Raw genomic sequence first — 17,078 nt, forward strand, 5'->3', positions numbered from 1 at the left:
CAGAATTTTAATATTTACTCTTTTCAATCTATTTCAATGAGATTTGTATCATATGAAAATAGCTTGATATAACAATCCTACCCTTAAGAGGTGTAAAAAAAGACTTAATAAAATCCATAATGCTTTTGATGAACTTTACTCAAATTCACATTGTCAAAATAGACAGTGATATTTCCAGAACACATCTTTAGTTAAGAGCACCTCAGGAGACATGAAAACTATCATCAAAGTATCTCAGAATTGTTTAGCATGATTTCTTTAAATATAAGTGTGGCTTGTTCCTATATGAATGGCAAAACACACTACTACATATCATGATCCTCAGGTATATTTTTACAAGCCAGGGATGGCAATCCATCATGTATTGGTCTTTTGAGCATCTAGGAAATATTACTTTAGGTCAGTATTTATTTGTTTCCTTTGTAGTTTTAACTCAGTGAAAATCTCCGTCTCTGAGTAATAGTCTTTCAGTGTCATTGTTCAGAATAATAATGGCTCAGGAGGTTCTGAAATTATCAACTTCTCTCAAAACACTGACATACCTTAAGAAAATCACCAAATCTTTCTCCCTCTGTAAACATGTGATTCTGCCTTTACTTGTCTATGACATTATTGAAAATGTTGCTAAGATACCAATATAAAGAAAACTAGCATATAAATAGCACTTAAAACAGGTGATGAAATTCTCTGGTATTTTCTTTTGTTAGTTAACTTGTGAAGACTAGAAATTAAAACTTTAAATTTGGATCCTCTTTCTAATTGCTCAGAATCTCAGTTAGTCTCATATGAATATATTAACTCTTCCAATTGCTTTTAATTTCTTCTTCCATTTATGTTCTTTTCTGAAGATTTTAGTGATGAATTTTCTGAGATTTTGTTTGTGTGAAAGCATCTCTGTTTGTCTTCATTAAAGAGAATATCTGTACTTGGAATAGAATTTTACTGTATCATCTGAAAGACGGTTAGAAAGGTCTTTCTACTATCTTCTTGAGTCCTTTAATTTTCTTGTTATGATAACTGTCAATGTCTTTGCTAGTTTTTTTTTTTTTTAATTGGAATGATTTTTCCTCCCCTTTGGTTTCACTACTATGTGCTTATTTAACTTTTCTTTTGTGTTTATCCTAGTGAGGCTCATATGATTTCCTGAATAGATGACTGCTGTCATTTAAAGTTTTTTTTTTAATCTCTGGCAAATATTTCTTCAAATTCTCCATCTCTCATTTTATTTCTCCCCTCTCTGCTCCTTTTAGAACCAAGATTTCACGTGTTAGAGCTATTTACCATAAGCAATATGTTTCTTATGTTCTTTTTTGTCTTTCCTATTGCTTTATTTTTCCATTCTGGATATTTTCTATTCATATATCCTCCTCTTTACTAATCTTCTTTGAAATATCTATTCGGCTATTAAATCGATCTATTTTGTTCTTAATTTTAGCCTTTGTACTTTTCACTTCTAGAGCTTCCAATTAATTTTGAATACATACCATTTCTCTTCTGAAATTCTCCATCTGGTTCTCTTTTTGAAAAACATACTAATCACAATTGGGGCTTCCCTGGTGGTTCAGCCATAAAGAATCTGTCTGCCAATACAGGAGACACAGGTTTGATCCCTGGGTGTGGAAGAGCCCCTTTGAGAAGGAAATGGCAACCCACTCCAGCGTTCTTGCCGGGAAATCTCATGGACAGAGGAGCCTGGTGGGCTAGAGTACATGGGGTCACAAAGCGTTGGACAAGATTTAATAACTAAAATGACAGATAATCACAATTATTTTAAAATCCTTGTGTAACAACTTCTACCTTTCTATCAGTTGTAATGTCTTGTTATTTTCTGATATTTCTCTGGGTTTGGGTCCTTTGGTCCTGGCTCCAGCTATTGATAATAACATTTATGAAATATCAGGCACTGTGGCTCAAAATGTAAATATTTTCATTTTGTTACAATTTTCCCAAGAAGACTTACTTTTTAAGCAGGCATTCGGAAAAAGAGCAGAATCTAGTCAGGAATTGATCAATCTGAGTCTGCAGTCAGTGACTTTAAGTCTTGGACAATTTTATTCTGTTGTTATTACTAGGGCATGGTCCCTTAGGGGTAAGACTGAATTGCTTAGCTGACTTCATTCTGTTTGGTTGATTCTGAGCTCAGCTTTTTGTCTTTCTGGCACTGTGAGACTACCAAAATTTCTTGTTGAAATTTTTATTTAAAAAAATATTTTTTACAATATTTGTAATTGAAATTGGTGTGACAAAGCTACTTTAACTAGTCAGGACAGAAGTTTATCCATGTTATTAATGTTTTATAATAGATTATATGTAGTCTTAGGAATATTTAGGACATCTAACAGCTTGAGCAGTGTGATGATTCATGTCATTTGGAGAAAGAAATGAGTGCTCCTTAGGACAGATGTAGAAACTCTTAATGAGTTTAAAACTATACTAATTGTTTATTCAACATTTAATTCAAAACCATTAAATTAGTACAGAACCCATAAATTCTTCCAGGTATACATCAGAATGGGACTGAGCAAATAAAACAACACTGAACTGAGGAGCCTTTAGAAGTGTGAAGTTACTCAGTCCTGTCTGACTCTTTGTGACCCCGTGGACTGTAAACTACCACACTCCTCCATCCATGAGATTTTCCAAGCAAGGGTACTGTAGTGGGTTGACATTTCTTTCTCCAGAGGATCTTCCTGACCCAGGGATCGAACCCGGGTCTCCCACATTGTAGGCAGACACTTTACCATCTGAGCCACCAAGGAAGTCCTAGGATCTCCGTAAAAGAAGCAAAAATGTCATCTACAATTTAATATGAATATTCAAGCTTCTAGAAGGAAGACAAAGATGGAATTGAGACTCATGTTTTTGAGACTATGGTGCATCCCTTAACTTTAATATTGTTATCATTTTGGGCCAGATAATTTTTTGTTGCATGTACGGGTCAGTCGATTCAGACGGAAGTGGGGAGACTGTTCTGTGCATTACAGAATATCTAGCAGCATCTTTGGCCTCTATGTACTAGATGTTAGTAGATCCTTCAGTTCTGACTATCAGAAGTGTCTCTTCACATTGTCCTATATCCCCAGCAGGTAAAATGAACTTGGTTGTCATCAAGAGACATACTTTGGGAAAGTGACAATAATGGTTTAATGGTTTAATATTTGATAATTGAAGTGGTGGAAAGTGGTTAGATTCTTTGCATATCTTGATTGTTGAGGCCATTTTTGGAAAATGAGTTAGAATGACTACAAGAATTTGGCTTGAGCAACTGTCATTATAAGTTGTCATTCATAAAGTGGTAGGAGAAGCAAGTTTGGGGAGTGAGAATTAGGAGGTCAGTGTTAGGATGTAGCAAACTGATAAGCGAATATGATAAATTGCTCGTTGGATTTTGGAATTAAGAAAAATGCTTACATTGGTTTATCATTTTGGGAATTAGCTTATCGATGTTATTTTAGATGATGAGACTAGATGAGTTACCAAGTGAATGGTAGTATATTCCAAATTAAGAAAATTGATAAGAGGAAATTGGAAAAGAGTGACTCAAGAGATTAAAGGAAAATCTGACAAATACTGTGTCTTGGCAACGAAGTGAGATATATATGAAGAAGAATATGATCAGTAGTCTGATAGAATAAGAAAGATGAAGACTGAGAACTGACCACTGGACTAAACAGTGTGGAGGCTACTAGTCACCCTGTTAAGAGAAATTCTGATGCCTGGTTGCATGGATTCAAAACAGAATGGACAAGAAGGATTGAAAAACGCAAGCTCATACAGACAAATTTTTAAAAGAGCTTTGGTATAAAGGGGAAAAGTCCAATATGGCAATAGCCATAGGGGGAATCATGGTCAGAAAATGACTATTTTTAAAATTATGTGAGTATGGTGGTGTGAATGATACCTCAGAGGGGATAATAGAGATGAAAAAGACAAAGTGAAGGAGAGGGACAAGAAAGGGGTGGGGAGGGAGAAAAAGAGGGAGAGAGATGGAGGGAGGTTTGAAAGAGAGAGGTTGAATGAGAGAGAAAGGGAGAAAGAGAGAGAGAGAATATCCCTGAACGTGAGAAGGAATTAATTTATTGTACAAGTGGGGAATTAATCTATTGTATAAGTGGAAGAGGTGAGTTCATGACCCACAAATTGTGCTTTCCAGTTTACTTGATAAATTTTGTTTGAGCAAAACATAGCTAAAACTTGACTTTTTCTAAATATTAGATGAGAAAAATAGAATCACAGTAAAAATATGATGTTATACTGGTAATGATAATTGATTATATAGTATTTATTTCAAGTTCTTCATAAACATTTAATAAATGATGCCAAAGAAATTTATCTTCTAAGATACAAATCCACCAAAACAGAGATCAAGAGTGGAGACAAAATTTGAGAAACTGTAATGAAGTTGAATGATTTCTAATTGACTTACTATAAAGGTCAGTCACAGGCTGGCAGTGGGAAGACAGAGGGGAAAACTTATTTAGCATGTCTTTATGTATTCATTCATTTGGGAATTTATGAATAGGATGTTATTTGGTCTCTAGAGTAGTTTCTCATCTAAGAAGAAGACCAGCAAATTACTTTGCTGAGAAAATATAAAACAGAGGGTCTTTGAACTGCCTATCACCAAGCCCAGTTGAGGGTGAGGAAAATCCTACTGAAAATAAGGGAATTAAGGAAATATGTACACAGTGAGAGCTGAGATTTGTGTGTTGTAACCCTATTCAGCTCCGAGAGTGCTGTCTGCTTGGCCTTTGCTCTCCAGACAGGAAACCTGGGAGGGACGTGAGGGACGGTTGTCCTAGGAGTCTGATAAGCCTAAAGAGAAGATACTCCAATATTTTTCTTCAGTTCAGTCCAGTTCAGTTCAGTCGCTCAGTCGTGTCTGACTCTTTGCGACCCCATGAATCACAGCACGCCAGGCCTCCCTGTCCAGATCATCTAAATATGAAGTTAAATCATTCAAAATTCCCACTCTTGATTAGAGCTTTCTGTAGGATTTTTAGTGATCTAAATATGAACAGACAACAGTTCCACGATGTATCTTCAAACACCTCTTAATAAAGGATAGGACGTAAAACAAAGAGCAAACAAAGTGTTTGGGAAAAGAGAGACCTTTCAGAAAAAACAAAGAAAAGAGAAAAAACTACAAGCAATACTTCCAGAGGAAAGGAAGAAAAGACCAAGATATTACTTAAAAGAATAGACAGAAAATAAAAAGACACTTAGAAAAAAAATTTTTTTAAAAAGCAAAAATACAAAAGAAAATCTGGAAGGTAAAGTTGAGAAAATATCCTAGAAGGTAGAGCAAAAACAGCTATAAAATGGATGTGAGGATATAGAAACATTATGTATAACATGTATATATAAAACATATAAACATGTAGATAGACTCAGTTTCTCAGTTCAGTCACTCAGTCATGTCTGACTCGTTGAAGCCCCATGAATTGCAGCACGCCTATCTAAATATATATATTAAAATACAATAAATTCTACACATAGATGAGTAGATACATACACACATGCATACATATATTCATAAACTTGAATGCCAGTCTAGGAAATCTATTATAAATGGGCATTTCAGAAAAAGAAATGGAGTAAATTATTACTCAGAAAAATATCCCAGGCCCAAAGAGCTATGAGCTTCCAGGATGACAAAGTGCACCAAATGCCCTGTAAAAAAGGCTGAAAATAGATTTACACCAATCATCATGTAATTGTGGGACACTTGGGAAAAAAGGACCTCTAGACAGAGAGAGTGAGAAAAGATGTCACAAACAACAGGTCAGAAATCAAAATGGTTTCAGCTTTTACAGCAGAGCAAGATTTCCAAATTATGAAAAATCATGATTTCCAATCCAGGATTCTGTTTCCAATTAAAGCATCAATCAAATGTAAGCTTAGTGTAAAGACCTTTTCAAAAATGAAAGATCTAAAAAAAATACACTTTTATTGATTTCTTTCTCAAAAATCCATTGGAAGATGCAGTCTATTCAAACGAGGAAGTGTGTCAGGAGAAAGGCATGGTGCTTAGGCAACCAGGCTCTCCGACAGACAGAAAGGCAGATCAATATCAAAGTAAGAGAGTAGAGATAGGATTGAGGAATGAATTGTTGTCAGGTCCGTAGAAAACTAAGCAAACAAACAAGAAAATTACTAACTTTAGGGAAAGCAAACACAGGGAAATGAAAGCTAATATTCTGAAATAAACCCTACAGAGAAAACTAACAAACAAGGAAATTGGTGTGATGGAGTCTAATTCCCTACCTCTAGCAAGACAGAAATGGAGGAGTATTTAATCTTTTTTTAATATACTTTTCCTCTTTGTACCAATACTTGCAGTAGGCTTGGTTGCTTTATATCCTCTTAGCCAATGCAAAATGATCTGCTCAGACATGTGTTTTGCAGATTAAAATCTATTTGCAGCATTTCATATTTATATTGTATTCTACCACAGGCAGAGTATAATTTAATTCCAATGCACAAAGTAACCATGGTCAATATATTATAGTTTCCCTGCAGTTACCATTACCCATTTATCTTCCACTTCAATATTTAAATGATTTGGAGCAAATATTAAAAGACTACCCTGAACCCCTGAGTAAAAGAAACAAATGAAGAACCATCTGGAGAAAGTAATTGTCTTAAATTTAAGTTGTCTAAATGAAAAAACAGGTCTAAGTATCATGCAAGGTAACACTGAAAAATTCCCTAGCAAGTAATATAAAAGTAATATAAAATGTAAACACAGATCTTCTGTATTAACAAGTAATCAAAACAGGGCCTTACATGTGTTTGAAAAGAGCATGCACCGTAGATTCTGCTTAATGAATTAAATATACCAACAACTCTCTTTCAAAGTGGTTAATACATAATAGGCAATGACTATTTATGGGATCATATTTATATTTCCTATAAATAGATAATGTTCACTCAGTCCTCCAACTGTAACTTTATTCTGGGTTGTAGTGAAAAACCAGGTTGAAGTGTTCTGTAGATTTATAAGAGATGAAATTAGAAAATTTTAATTTTGCCTGGCTATAGGACCTAATAGAAAATGTTGCCTTCTGAATGTTTATGTTAGGTTTGCATGCGTGCATGCTAAGTCGCTTCAGTTGTGTCCAACTCTGTGACGTTATAGACCATAGCCCACCAGGCTCCTCTGTCCATGGGATTCTCCAGGCAAGAATACTGAAGGGGGTTGCCATGCCCTCCTCCAGGGCACCTTCCCCACCCAGGGGTTGAATCTCTGTCTCTTGTACTGGCAGGCATGTTCTTTACCACTAGTGCCACCTGGGAAGCCCTATGTTAGATTTAGGGAAGATGAAGTAAGAAAATAAAATCCAGAAGAGGAAAATTAGAGTCAATTAATTCCGTTGATTATTTTTCCCCTCTGCACTCCCTTACCCCCTTTCCTACCCTATTCCTTTTCTTGACTTGAATGAATTTGCTAATAACTCTTTCTTTGAGTATTCAGGATCCATAGACTGAAAAGCTTGCATCTGGATGTTTTGTTTTGTTTTTTTAATGTTGTAATGCCACACATTTTTCCTTTAAAAAAAAGGCACTAGAGCTTGAATGACCACTGTACTAGTTTAGAAATAGAATATCCAAGGAACAAAGAAGTCTATTCACTACTTTAGCCTTAGAACGGAATCACTGAAAAAAAAAGACTGAACTTCCGATTGTTAACCAAATACTTCGGGCACAGTGTGAATAAATTTGAGAGGGAAAATGGAGGCAAAGTTATTTAACATTCAAGATTTTTTTTTTTTTTTTTACTGCACAGACTAAACCCACTGTTGGTAAAGCTTTGCTTAGTTTTGCTTATTTTTAATAAAGAGAAGGTAAATGGCTAGTGGTTTAAGTCAAGTGAGGGAAGCCAGATACCAAAGAGTGAGTATGTACTGTATGATTGCATTTATATGGCGTATATGGCAGAAAAAAATCATGACAGTTGTTGCTTCTAGGAATAGGGTGGGGCCAGGGAGGGGCATGAGGGAACAATATGTGAAAGTGAAAGTGTTAGTAATTCAGCTGTGTTCTACTCTTTGCGACCCCATGGGCTGTAGCCTGCCAGGCTCCTCTGTCCATGGAATTCTGCAGGCAAAATGCTGAGGTGGGTTGCCATTCCTTTCTCCAGGGAATCTTCCCAACCCAGAGATTGAATCCAGGTTTCCAGTATTGCAGGCAGATTCTCTACTGTCTGAGCCACCAGGCAGGCTGATAATGTATTTTGGTAGACTTTGGGGTTGCAGGGGTGTATGCATTTGCCAAAATTCAGAAAATGTACACTTAAGACTTTCTTTACATATGTAAAGTTATCAAATATTGAACTATATTTAATTAATTAAAATGAAGTATTTAGAGGGAAGTACTAATATCTGCAAATTACTATATCTTTTTCTAAACTTTAAACAATGCCATGTGAAATTATCTCATGTAATTATTATTACATAACTTTACTGGAATGTAAAAAAGAAGGATAAAAAGAGTTCTGCCACTTAATATCAATAACACAAGGACCTTGTCAAGTAATTTTAGCCCTCTATACCTCAATCTCTAATGATCACTTGCTTCAAAGGGTTGTTCTGAGGGTTCAGTGAGATGACATACATCAAGGACCTGTGACAATGCCTGGAGCAGAGTATGTACTTGATAAAAAATATTAATGATGATAATAAATAATACAACATTAATAACAGCAAAAACACACTCTTTAGGATCTCATGCTAGTTTTTAATTGAACTAATATATCTAATTTCAAAGTCTCTGCTTTTCACCACTTTAAGAAGTGTTATATGCTCATCTATTTGACCTCTTTAATTGGCACAAACCACAAGCTATACATCCCCTATTTTTACTAAGAGTAAATAAAACAATGCAAAATTTTAACGAATAGTAGGTTTGGTGACAATTTTCTTGAATAATCAAAAATGCGCAAACTTATAATTCATTAATTATAATTAATATACGATGTCCATCCTATAATGTATAATATATATTTAAAAGAAAAAAAGCTGCTTAACATACCTGGAGTGATATGTGCTTGATTTTTAAAAGACTGTGAACTAAATTGGTATGAAGGCCGAAATATTATTGACATTATTGGGTTTCCTTACATGAATGCTTTTTGGTTTTTTTCTCCTTTATTCTTGAAGAAATTAAGGTCTCAAGAACTCACTCGGCATTATTTCAGTGTTGGAGGGGGAATGAAAATTTCATATCTAGACAGTGTAAAAATTCACTATATATTTTTTCACCTTAATAATACTTCCACTAAAAATTTTTAAGTCAAAGTCTTCTTTATATTAAATCTTTTAATTCATTCTTTGCATAAAATTGGGATGTAGAGTTAAACATTTGGGGAAAGACATTAGCAGTACTCGGAGAATTCAACCACTACAAAATAGTGGATATATTCCATTGTGTCTTGTCACCTCTGTGAAATTGTATTTTTGGTTTACTCAGGAAAGCTGGGCTTCTAGATACAGCTGAGTTAAACACCTCAGATCTTTTAAACTGCCATGGACAGCCACAAAGCCTCCAATTATCTGCCTATCTTAGTATTTCTCTTAGTAAATGTAAAATCACATTAGTGAACACCCTCTTCTGCTGGAGAAAATGGATAGGCCACTCTCCGTGCTGGTATAATAAAGACTTCTATCACAAAGAATAAACAACTAAATGAGCAGCAATAAACTTAATTTGCACATTAGATATGCTTTTCCAAGTTCCGACATTTCAGTTGAAAATAATGCTGAAGCAATGAGGCCTATAATTGAACATCCAAAACTTCTCCAGTGGGGAAACAAAAACAAATGTTGCCTGCAAACAAGATCATTCCTAGAGCCTGCTGTTTCTGTGCTTTTTAATAATTTTCCAAATGCCAGATAAAATAATTTTCCCTTTTATGTGAATTTCATATACCTCTTAGTGTATGTACACATTGTAATTTTACTAGTCCTCAAAACAAAGACATTTAAAGTCTCTTTCCTTTCAATTTCCTGTTTGTGCCCATGGAACATGTCCTCAAATTACCCTGGGCATCTTCTGAGGCTCTGGCAAGGCTGGTGCTAATTGCACTTCCAATGTTTGAATGGCAAATTGCTTTATCCTGCTGCATTAGTGAAATAGAAATTTCCAACATACAGTGCAGATAACTTCAGAATCCTCTTAACACAGATAAGCCATATCAGCTAAAAACTAAGCTGAAAAATATCTTACTCTTGTAACTATTATCTTTTTACATGTTATCTAGCAACAACATTTCTTGCATGACTGAGGCTGATAAGTAAATTCAAAGAAAGATGATTGTTTTATCAGTTTTACTGAAATTTCTCATTTGCTCTTTACCACCATATTATCAGAAAGGTCACTGTAAGCTGATCTTGATTTGAGAGACAAAATTATATTTGATGCTGTAATGACAATAAATGAACACTATAGACAGGAAAATACAAACACATACACATATACAGGCACACACACACACACACACACACACATATGCAAGCACAGAGAGAAATATTAAATCGTCATCACAAACAGCCAGATGGCTGCTCTTAATAGTCAAGAAAATGACTGAATCAATGCATACTATTACGTTTCCTTCTCAGATTACATCTTCAACTCTATAGGTTGTAAAATAATAATTTTTGGCAGTAATACCTTCAACATTCCTACATGAAAGGGAATTAGAGATAGCAGCCTCATTAAGAGGAAATGCCAATGACAGACTTATCTTAAAACTATTTTGTATAAGAATCCCACAGTGTATGCATTACAGATCAGCAATAAAGCAAAGTTGCTAAATATGCTTTTATATCTTGTGTTTATGTAGTTTTTGTAAATGTGTTATGTATATGTGTTTATTTTTATTACATTAATGGCTACTATCAATGGCAAAGAAGCAAAAAATCCCCAAATCCCCTTGAAATGGGATGTGGATATTTCATGAAGGCTAAAAATAACAAACACATATTCTTTCCCACCATGGGATATAAATAACTGAAAATAATGATATTCATGCATATTGATATAAGCCTTTTGCATATGTAAATCATCTGGAATTGTACTGAAAATACAAGAACAGTGAGTTCTGTCCATGAAGTATTTTAGATTTTCATGTAGCTTCCTATTTGTCCCCCTTTGCAGAGTGTGGAGTTCTCTGTGCGTTTAAATCATGTAACTACAAACACTAAAATTGGAAAAGTGAAAGCATTTAGAAGTTTATTATTTGCCTTTGAAGTGCTCTACTGTGAAGTAGTCTAACAAGTATAAATCCCGAAAAATTGAAAACTTTCAGATTTTAGAGCAGAGAAGTCAGGATAGAAATTATCTCTGAGAACCAAGGGGGATAAGGTGAGATCCTGTCACTCAATCAATAAATATTTAGTGAACACATACAGTTCCCAGGGCTGTTCCCAGGGCTGTGATAACCTTGCCTTCTTCATTTCTTTTCTAGAAGAAGGGAAAGATAAGGAGAAAATACATGTGAATAAGTGAATCATATCATTTGTAGGAAGATGAAATATGCTACAGAAGAAGGAAAAGTGGAAAAGATGAAGATGAGCAGGAATGCAGGTTGAGATCATTTTGTTTTAATATCTCCAGCAAAGGACATTAGAAGTAAGCAAAACTATGTCAGCTTTTTAACTGAGAAATCTTATTTAATTATTTTCTTACTCACAGAGATTAGAGTATCTGGGGATTATGGTATGTTTTATGGAAAATCCCAAAATACCTATCAACTTGTTTCTGTCCTAAGAATCAGGAACCTCCATGGCTATGTTTCACTTCTGAAGTATCCACATGCTATCTTTAGAACTAAGCGGATGTTTCTGAGTTTCTCATATTTATGTGAATCTTCTCACTTGATTTTTCTTCCATTGATTAGTAATGTACAATATTGTGGTGCCAAAGGCAAAAGAAAATATTGAGGAAGAAAAACTATCTGTGTTGCTTAATCTATTTATAATTTTTTTTTTTCGTTAGTCTTTAGGGTGAAAGGATCTCATCATTGTATTTAAGCAGCAAACTGTTGGTCCCGCTTACCCATCACCAGTAGTCCACCAAAACTTTTGAGAAACTACATTTTCACTACTGATGTGTTCTGTCTTTAATATTTCACGTTTTAATTCCTACTGGATTTCTCCATACCTAGAAAAATTAACTGCATGTCTTTCCAGCATATATTAATCTTCTATTGTAATGTAGTGAATGAATACCACTCATAGCATCTAAATTGGAAATAAGGTAATCTCTTTTTCTTCCCTTGATGGACATGTTATTTCTTCAAACATAAAGCATTCACACTTTTTAGTACATGAGTATTACCAAAAAGCTGCTGGGGAAATTCCCTATCATTAAATATAATTATAGCACATTCCTTGAAACATTAAGTCCATATCAGTCTTAAAAACCTGATGACAATACAGTATTAAAGAAGTGAAGTTTTTCAAAATATGCCACACTGGTTGGATTTTTACACAAGTTCTATCATTTACATTTCCCCTGAGTGTTTCAGACAATTGTTGGCATAATATAATAGGCTTGAGATAAAGTTGACAGAAATATCTTCTAGGGATAAAAGTGGGTGTTTATTTTCCTTTAGACATTTTAAAGGATAATTGGTGGGTAATAGCTAACTACTTTTTGTTGAACTTATTTATTTCTAATAGAAATAATGATAAAACACCAATTGCTGAATTTAATCATTTGGGCTTAATAAGCTGCTCAGACTCCTCTATTAAGACAGTCATTTTGATCATCCAGGAGGCAATGAAATGATAAAGTGACCTGGCTTCCCCTAAACATACTAGTTTTATGAGCTGAGATTCAATAAAGTAGCAGAGATGGAGAATAGAAGCGTCTAATCCTAATTGTGTCCCCTGGTGATATATGGAGATACATTTGGACTGATACTAGTTTAAAAGTTTCAAGAATAGATTGTGCACTTTTACCATCTGAAATTGGGTGAACATATCCGTTTACTGTGATGGGAATCTAATAATGATTCACATGTCACCAATATTTTATTTTTTTATCTTTGTAAAAAACTGCTTATTAAGGCGAATGCAAGAAAGTCTGCATTTTGCTCGTTATAGTTAAGTACCCAGAGTTATAGAAACAAATGAATCGACTATGTGCTTGGCAGCCTTACATCCAGGTAAAATTTTTATACAAATTGAGAGTTTCTGAAAGAAACCTCACTAACATCATCAAAATATTCATAAATTCCTCTCATGGAGGCATTTGTGGAAATCCGCATATTTTAAGTGGAGGTTTTAGTTTTGTCTTATTACCCACTGGACAGCTTTTGAACTGTCAAGCTATTCACATCTACCATTCTGTTCCACTGGCAAAGTGAGCATGCTATTAATAAATATAAGGGTACTACTCAAATAAGCTGTGAAACCAAATATTTCACATATGCAATATGATGCAGGGTTGACAGTGATAGAGGTCAGGTATGCAATTGTATCTCCAGTGTTCATCGAGCACAAACAAAGATAGTAAAATACCTTTTATGATGAGGCTGCCAGTGTTCTTTGCAACACCAAACTGATTTGTAGCTATGCAAGTATATAATCCAGCATCCAACCTGGTAACATTATATATTCTGAGGCTGCCGTCCTCCAAGAGAAACACTCTAAAAAGAAAATTTATAATTAATATAAGTAAGGTTCTGTAAAACTGGTAAGCTTTAACCTCTTACTTTCATTTTAAAGCATTTCTAAAACCATGGCTGTATTTGATAATATGAATATATCCCTTTCCTATTATTCTGCTTTTAATTGTGAGTAATCTCTGAATCTGCATATTAGAAAAAATGACAGTTGCTTTTATTCTGACACAGTATTGACAATTATTTATGCTGTCACTTGAATTATCATTGGTGATACCAATGCACATTAAAAATCAAATGAGTGCTTGATGCTGCAATGCCCATTTGCTTGATTAAAAACAAATGCAACTATTCACTGTGCATTTTGAAAAGTCAACTCTCTGCTGAAAATTGAAGTTGGTATTAGAGACATGCAAGCTGATTTTCACACTGTTAACTCTGTGGCTTTATAAACCGGCTTTTACTTAGGACTTTCAGCTACCAAACAACAGGTTCTCAACCATGACGATATTTGCCTGTGCTAGTGAGCTAAAGGAACTATCCACATGGTCCCATAGCTAAAGGCCTCAGGCCCATCTTGTTATGTGGCCTAGTCCATCAAAAGGAGAAAGGAGTAAAATGAATGAAGACTTCAAAAAGTCAGACTGAATTAAATATTCCTAAAATACATGTAATCATATAGTATACAATGGAGGGATAGCTATTTAAGAACTTTCAGCCTTTCATAAAATGGTTCCTATGAAATTTTCTCTGAAACTCAGAAATAGTCAAAAGCAAACATCAGAACATTGTTGTAATCAAGGGAAACCCTAAGATTGGTTTCTTGGCAAAATCATCACCAAGTATTTTAATAAGGAGACAAAATGAAACAAAAGAACATGTACCCAATTTTGTGTTATAAATTTAAATTTATGATCTTTTAAAAATACAGACTGCTATATTCAAAATGGATAACCAACAAGGAAGGACATATTATGATAACCAACAAGGAAGGACATATTGTATAATACATGAAACTCTACCCATTGTTATATGTCAGCCTGAATGGGAGGGGAGTTTGTGTCACCCGAAATTACCACAACATTGTTAATTGGCTATGCCCAAATACAAAATAAAAAGTTGAAAGTTTGTAAAAAACAAAACAAAACTGTAAAAGCACTAGCTAGGTAGTCAGTATTGCATAAAAATAAATAGTGAAAATTCATTTGTAATGACAGTGGTTTTAAAGGAAAGAAAGGAATGTGGCATGCATATCACATCTATTAAAAATAGCAAAACCATATTTGTTTCATTGCAAACATATCATTGTTTCTAATATGTTTATTACAGGAAATGTAGCTAATGTAATTAATTACCCAATTTGAAACACAGAGAATATTAGCCAAGTACAATTTGTACCAAACCAGCTTCTGATGTTAGTTTATATTTAGTGATAGTCCCATATTCTATTGCCAAGTGAGTGAAAGGATCCACTTCTGGGTTTAGAATGTTCCATGACACATAATCAGAAGTTTTTAAGTCATTATCTTGGAGTATTCCCCATTAGCAAACATTTGATATTTAATTTCTGAAATGTCTAGATTTCTTGATCCCAATTTATGTTAACAGTTGAATCATACTGTTAATGAACAGTAACAAAGATATTCCAGTATGTAGCAAGGGTCTGGCCCCAAACAATTCCTTATCTGATTCAATTAGAAGAAATCGATGTGAGATACATGTGGGTGCATCATTTACCTCTAGAATTTAGGAAAAACTAAGAATTTTAAGCAACACAGAAACATTAAATTTTTGCCAAAATAATTTTAAATGTTAAAAATATATACCTGCTGATAGCTAAAGGCCAACAACTTCCCAACTAGTACTGTCAATGCTTGTATGTTGTATAATGTTTCACTTAACTTGCAGAAAAGGAAAATTCATATAAACTGTGGTTTATTATTACCTGAGTATACCATTCTTTTAACTCATTGTGTATGTTCAGTAGTTTGTTAAATTGAACTGAAATTGTCATCATTGAAACAGATTATTTCTTTAGATATCTTAGAAAATCAATAGACATTTCTCAAGCTTGGGATAATAAGAAGGCATACTAAGACTAGGAAAAGTTAAAATCTGTACAAATCTAAGCAGCTAATAAGTGTCAAAGAGTGAATTGAACATTGCAACTGAGTGCTCATTTTCTTTCAAAAATCATTGCTTTGCCTCACTTGCAGTAAATAATTGTGCATGTTGAATATGACATTCAAGAAATATCTGTTGAGCCATCATTAGATGCCCTTAAGATAATCTTAGGTGTTTATGCCTCAAAATGTAGTCTCATCCCAGACCTACTGAATCAAACTTTGCATATTAACATGATTTTCAGTAATTTATAAGCACAATAACGTTTGAGAACATTGTTCAAGTCATTATAATAAAGATTTCAGTCTGTGTTATTGACTATGCCAAAGCCTTTGACTGTGTGGATCACAATAAACACTGGAGAATTCTGAAAGAGATGGGAATACCACACCACCTGACCTGCCTCTTGAGAAACCTGTATGTAGGCCAGAAAGCAACAGTTAGAACTGGACATGGAACAACAGACTGGTTCCAAAAGGAAAAGGAGTACGTCAAGGCTGTATATTGGCACCCTTTTATTTAACTTATATGCAGAGTACATAATGAGAAACGCTGGGCTGGAAGAAGCACAAGCTGGAATCAAGATTGCCGAGAAAAATATCAATAACCTCAGATATGCAGATGACACCACCTTTATGGCAGAAAGTCAAGAGGAACTAAAGAGCCTCTTGATGAAAGTGAAAGTGGAGAGTGAAAAAGTTGGCTTAAAGCTCAACATTCAGAAAACAAAGATCATGGCATCTGGTTCCATCACTTCATGGCAAATCGATGGGGAAACAGTGGAAACAGTGGCTGACTTTATTTTTTGGGGCTCCAAAATCACTGCAGATGGTGACTGCAGCCATGAAATTAAAAGACACTTACTCCTTGGAAGGAAAGTTCTGACCAACCTAGATAGCATATTAAAAAGCAGAGACATTACTTTGCCAACAAAGGTCCATCTAGTCAAGGCTATGGTTTTTCCTGTGGTCACGTATGGATGTGAGAGTTGGACTGTGAAGAAGGCTGAGCACCAAAGAATTGATGCTTTTGAACTGTGGTGTTGGAGAAGACTCTTGAGAGTCCCTTGGACTGCAAGGAGAGCCAACCAGTCCATCCTAAAGGAGATCAGTCCTGGGTATTCATTGGAAGGACTGATGTTGAAGCTGAAACTCCAATATTTTGGCCATCTGATGTGAAGAGCTGACTCATTTGAAAAGACCCTGATGTTGGGAAAGATTGAAGGCTGAAAAGAAGGGATGACAGAGGATGAGATGGTAAGATGGCATCACCGACTCAATGGACATGAGTTTGGGTAAACTCTGAGAGTTGGTGATGGACAGGG

General features: G+C 34.7%; 1 protein-coding gene across 1 annotated transcript in view; it reads right to left on the reverse strand.

Annotated features, from left to right (window-relative positions):
• Positions 1 to 17,078, reverse strand: part of CNTN6 (contactin 6) — a 260,095-nt gene that overhangs the window by 37,228 nt on the left and 205,789 nt on the right. The window contains exon 11 of the mRNA XM_086366672.1: positions 13,527 to 13,654. Within this exon, the coding sequence (XP_086222798.1) occupies positions 13,527 to 13,654 (128 nt within the window). The remainder of the gene's footprint in view (positions 1 to 13,526; positions 13,655 to 17,078) is intronic.

Source organism: Bos grunniens, chromosome 22 (assembly GCF_055505025.1).
Source record: "Bos grunniens cultivar Pamir isolate PY7600 chromosome 22, Bosgru_T2T1.0, whole genome shotgun sequence".
Taxonomy (NCBI): domain Eukaryota; kingdom Metazoa; phylum Chordata; class Mammalia; order Artiodactyla; family Bovidae; genus Bos; species Bos grunniens.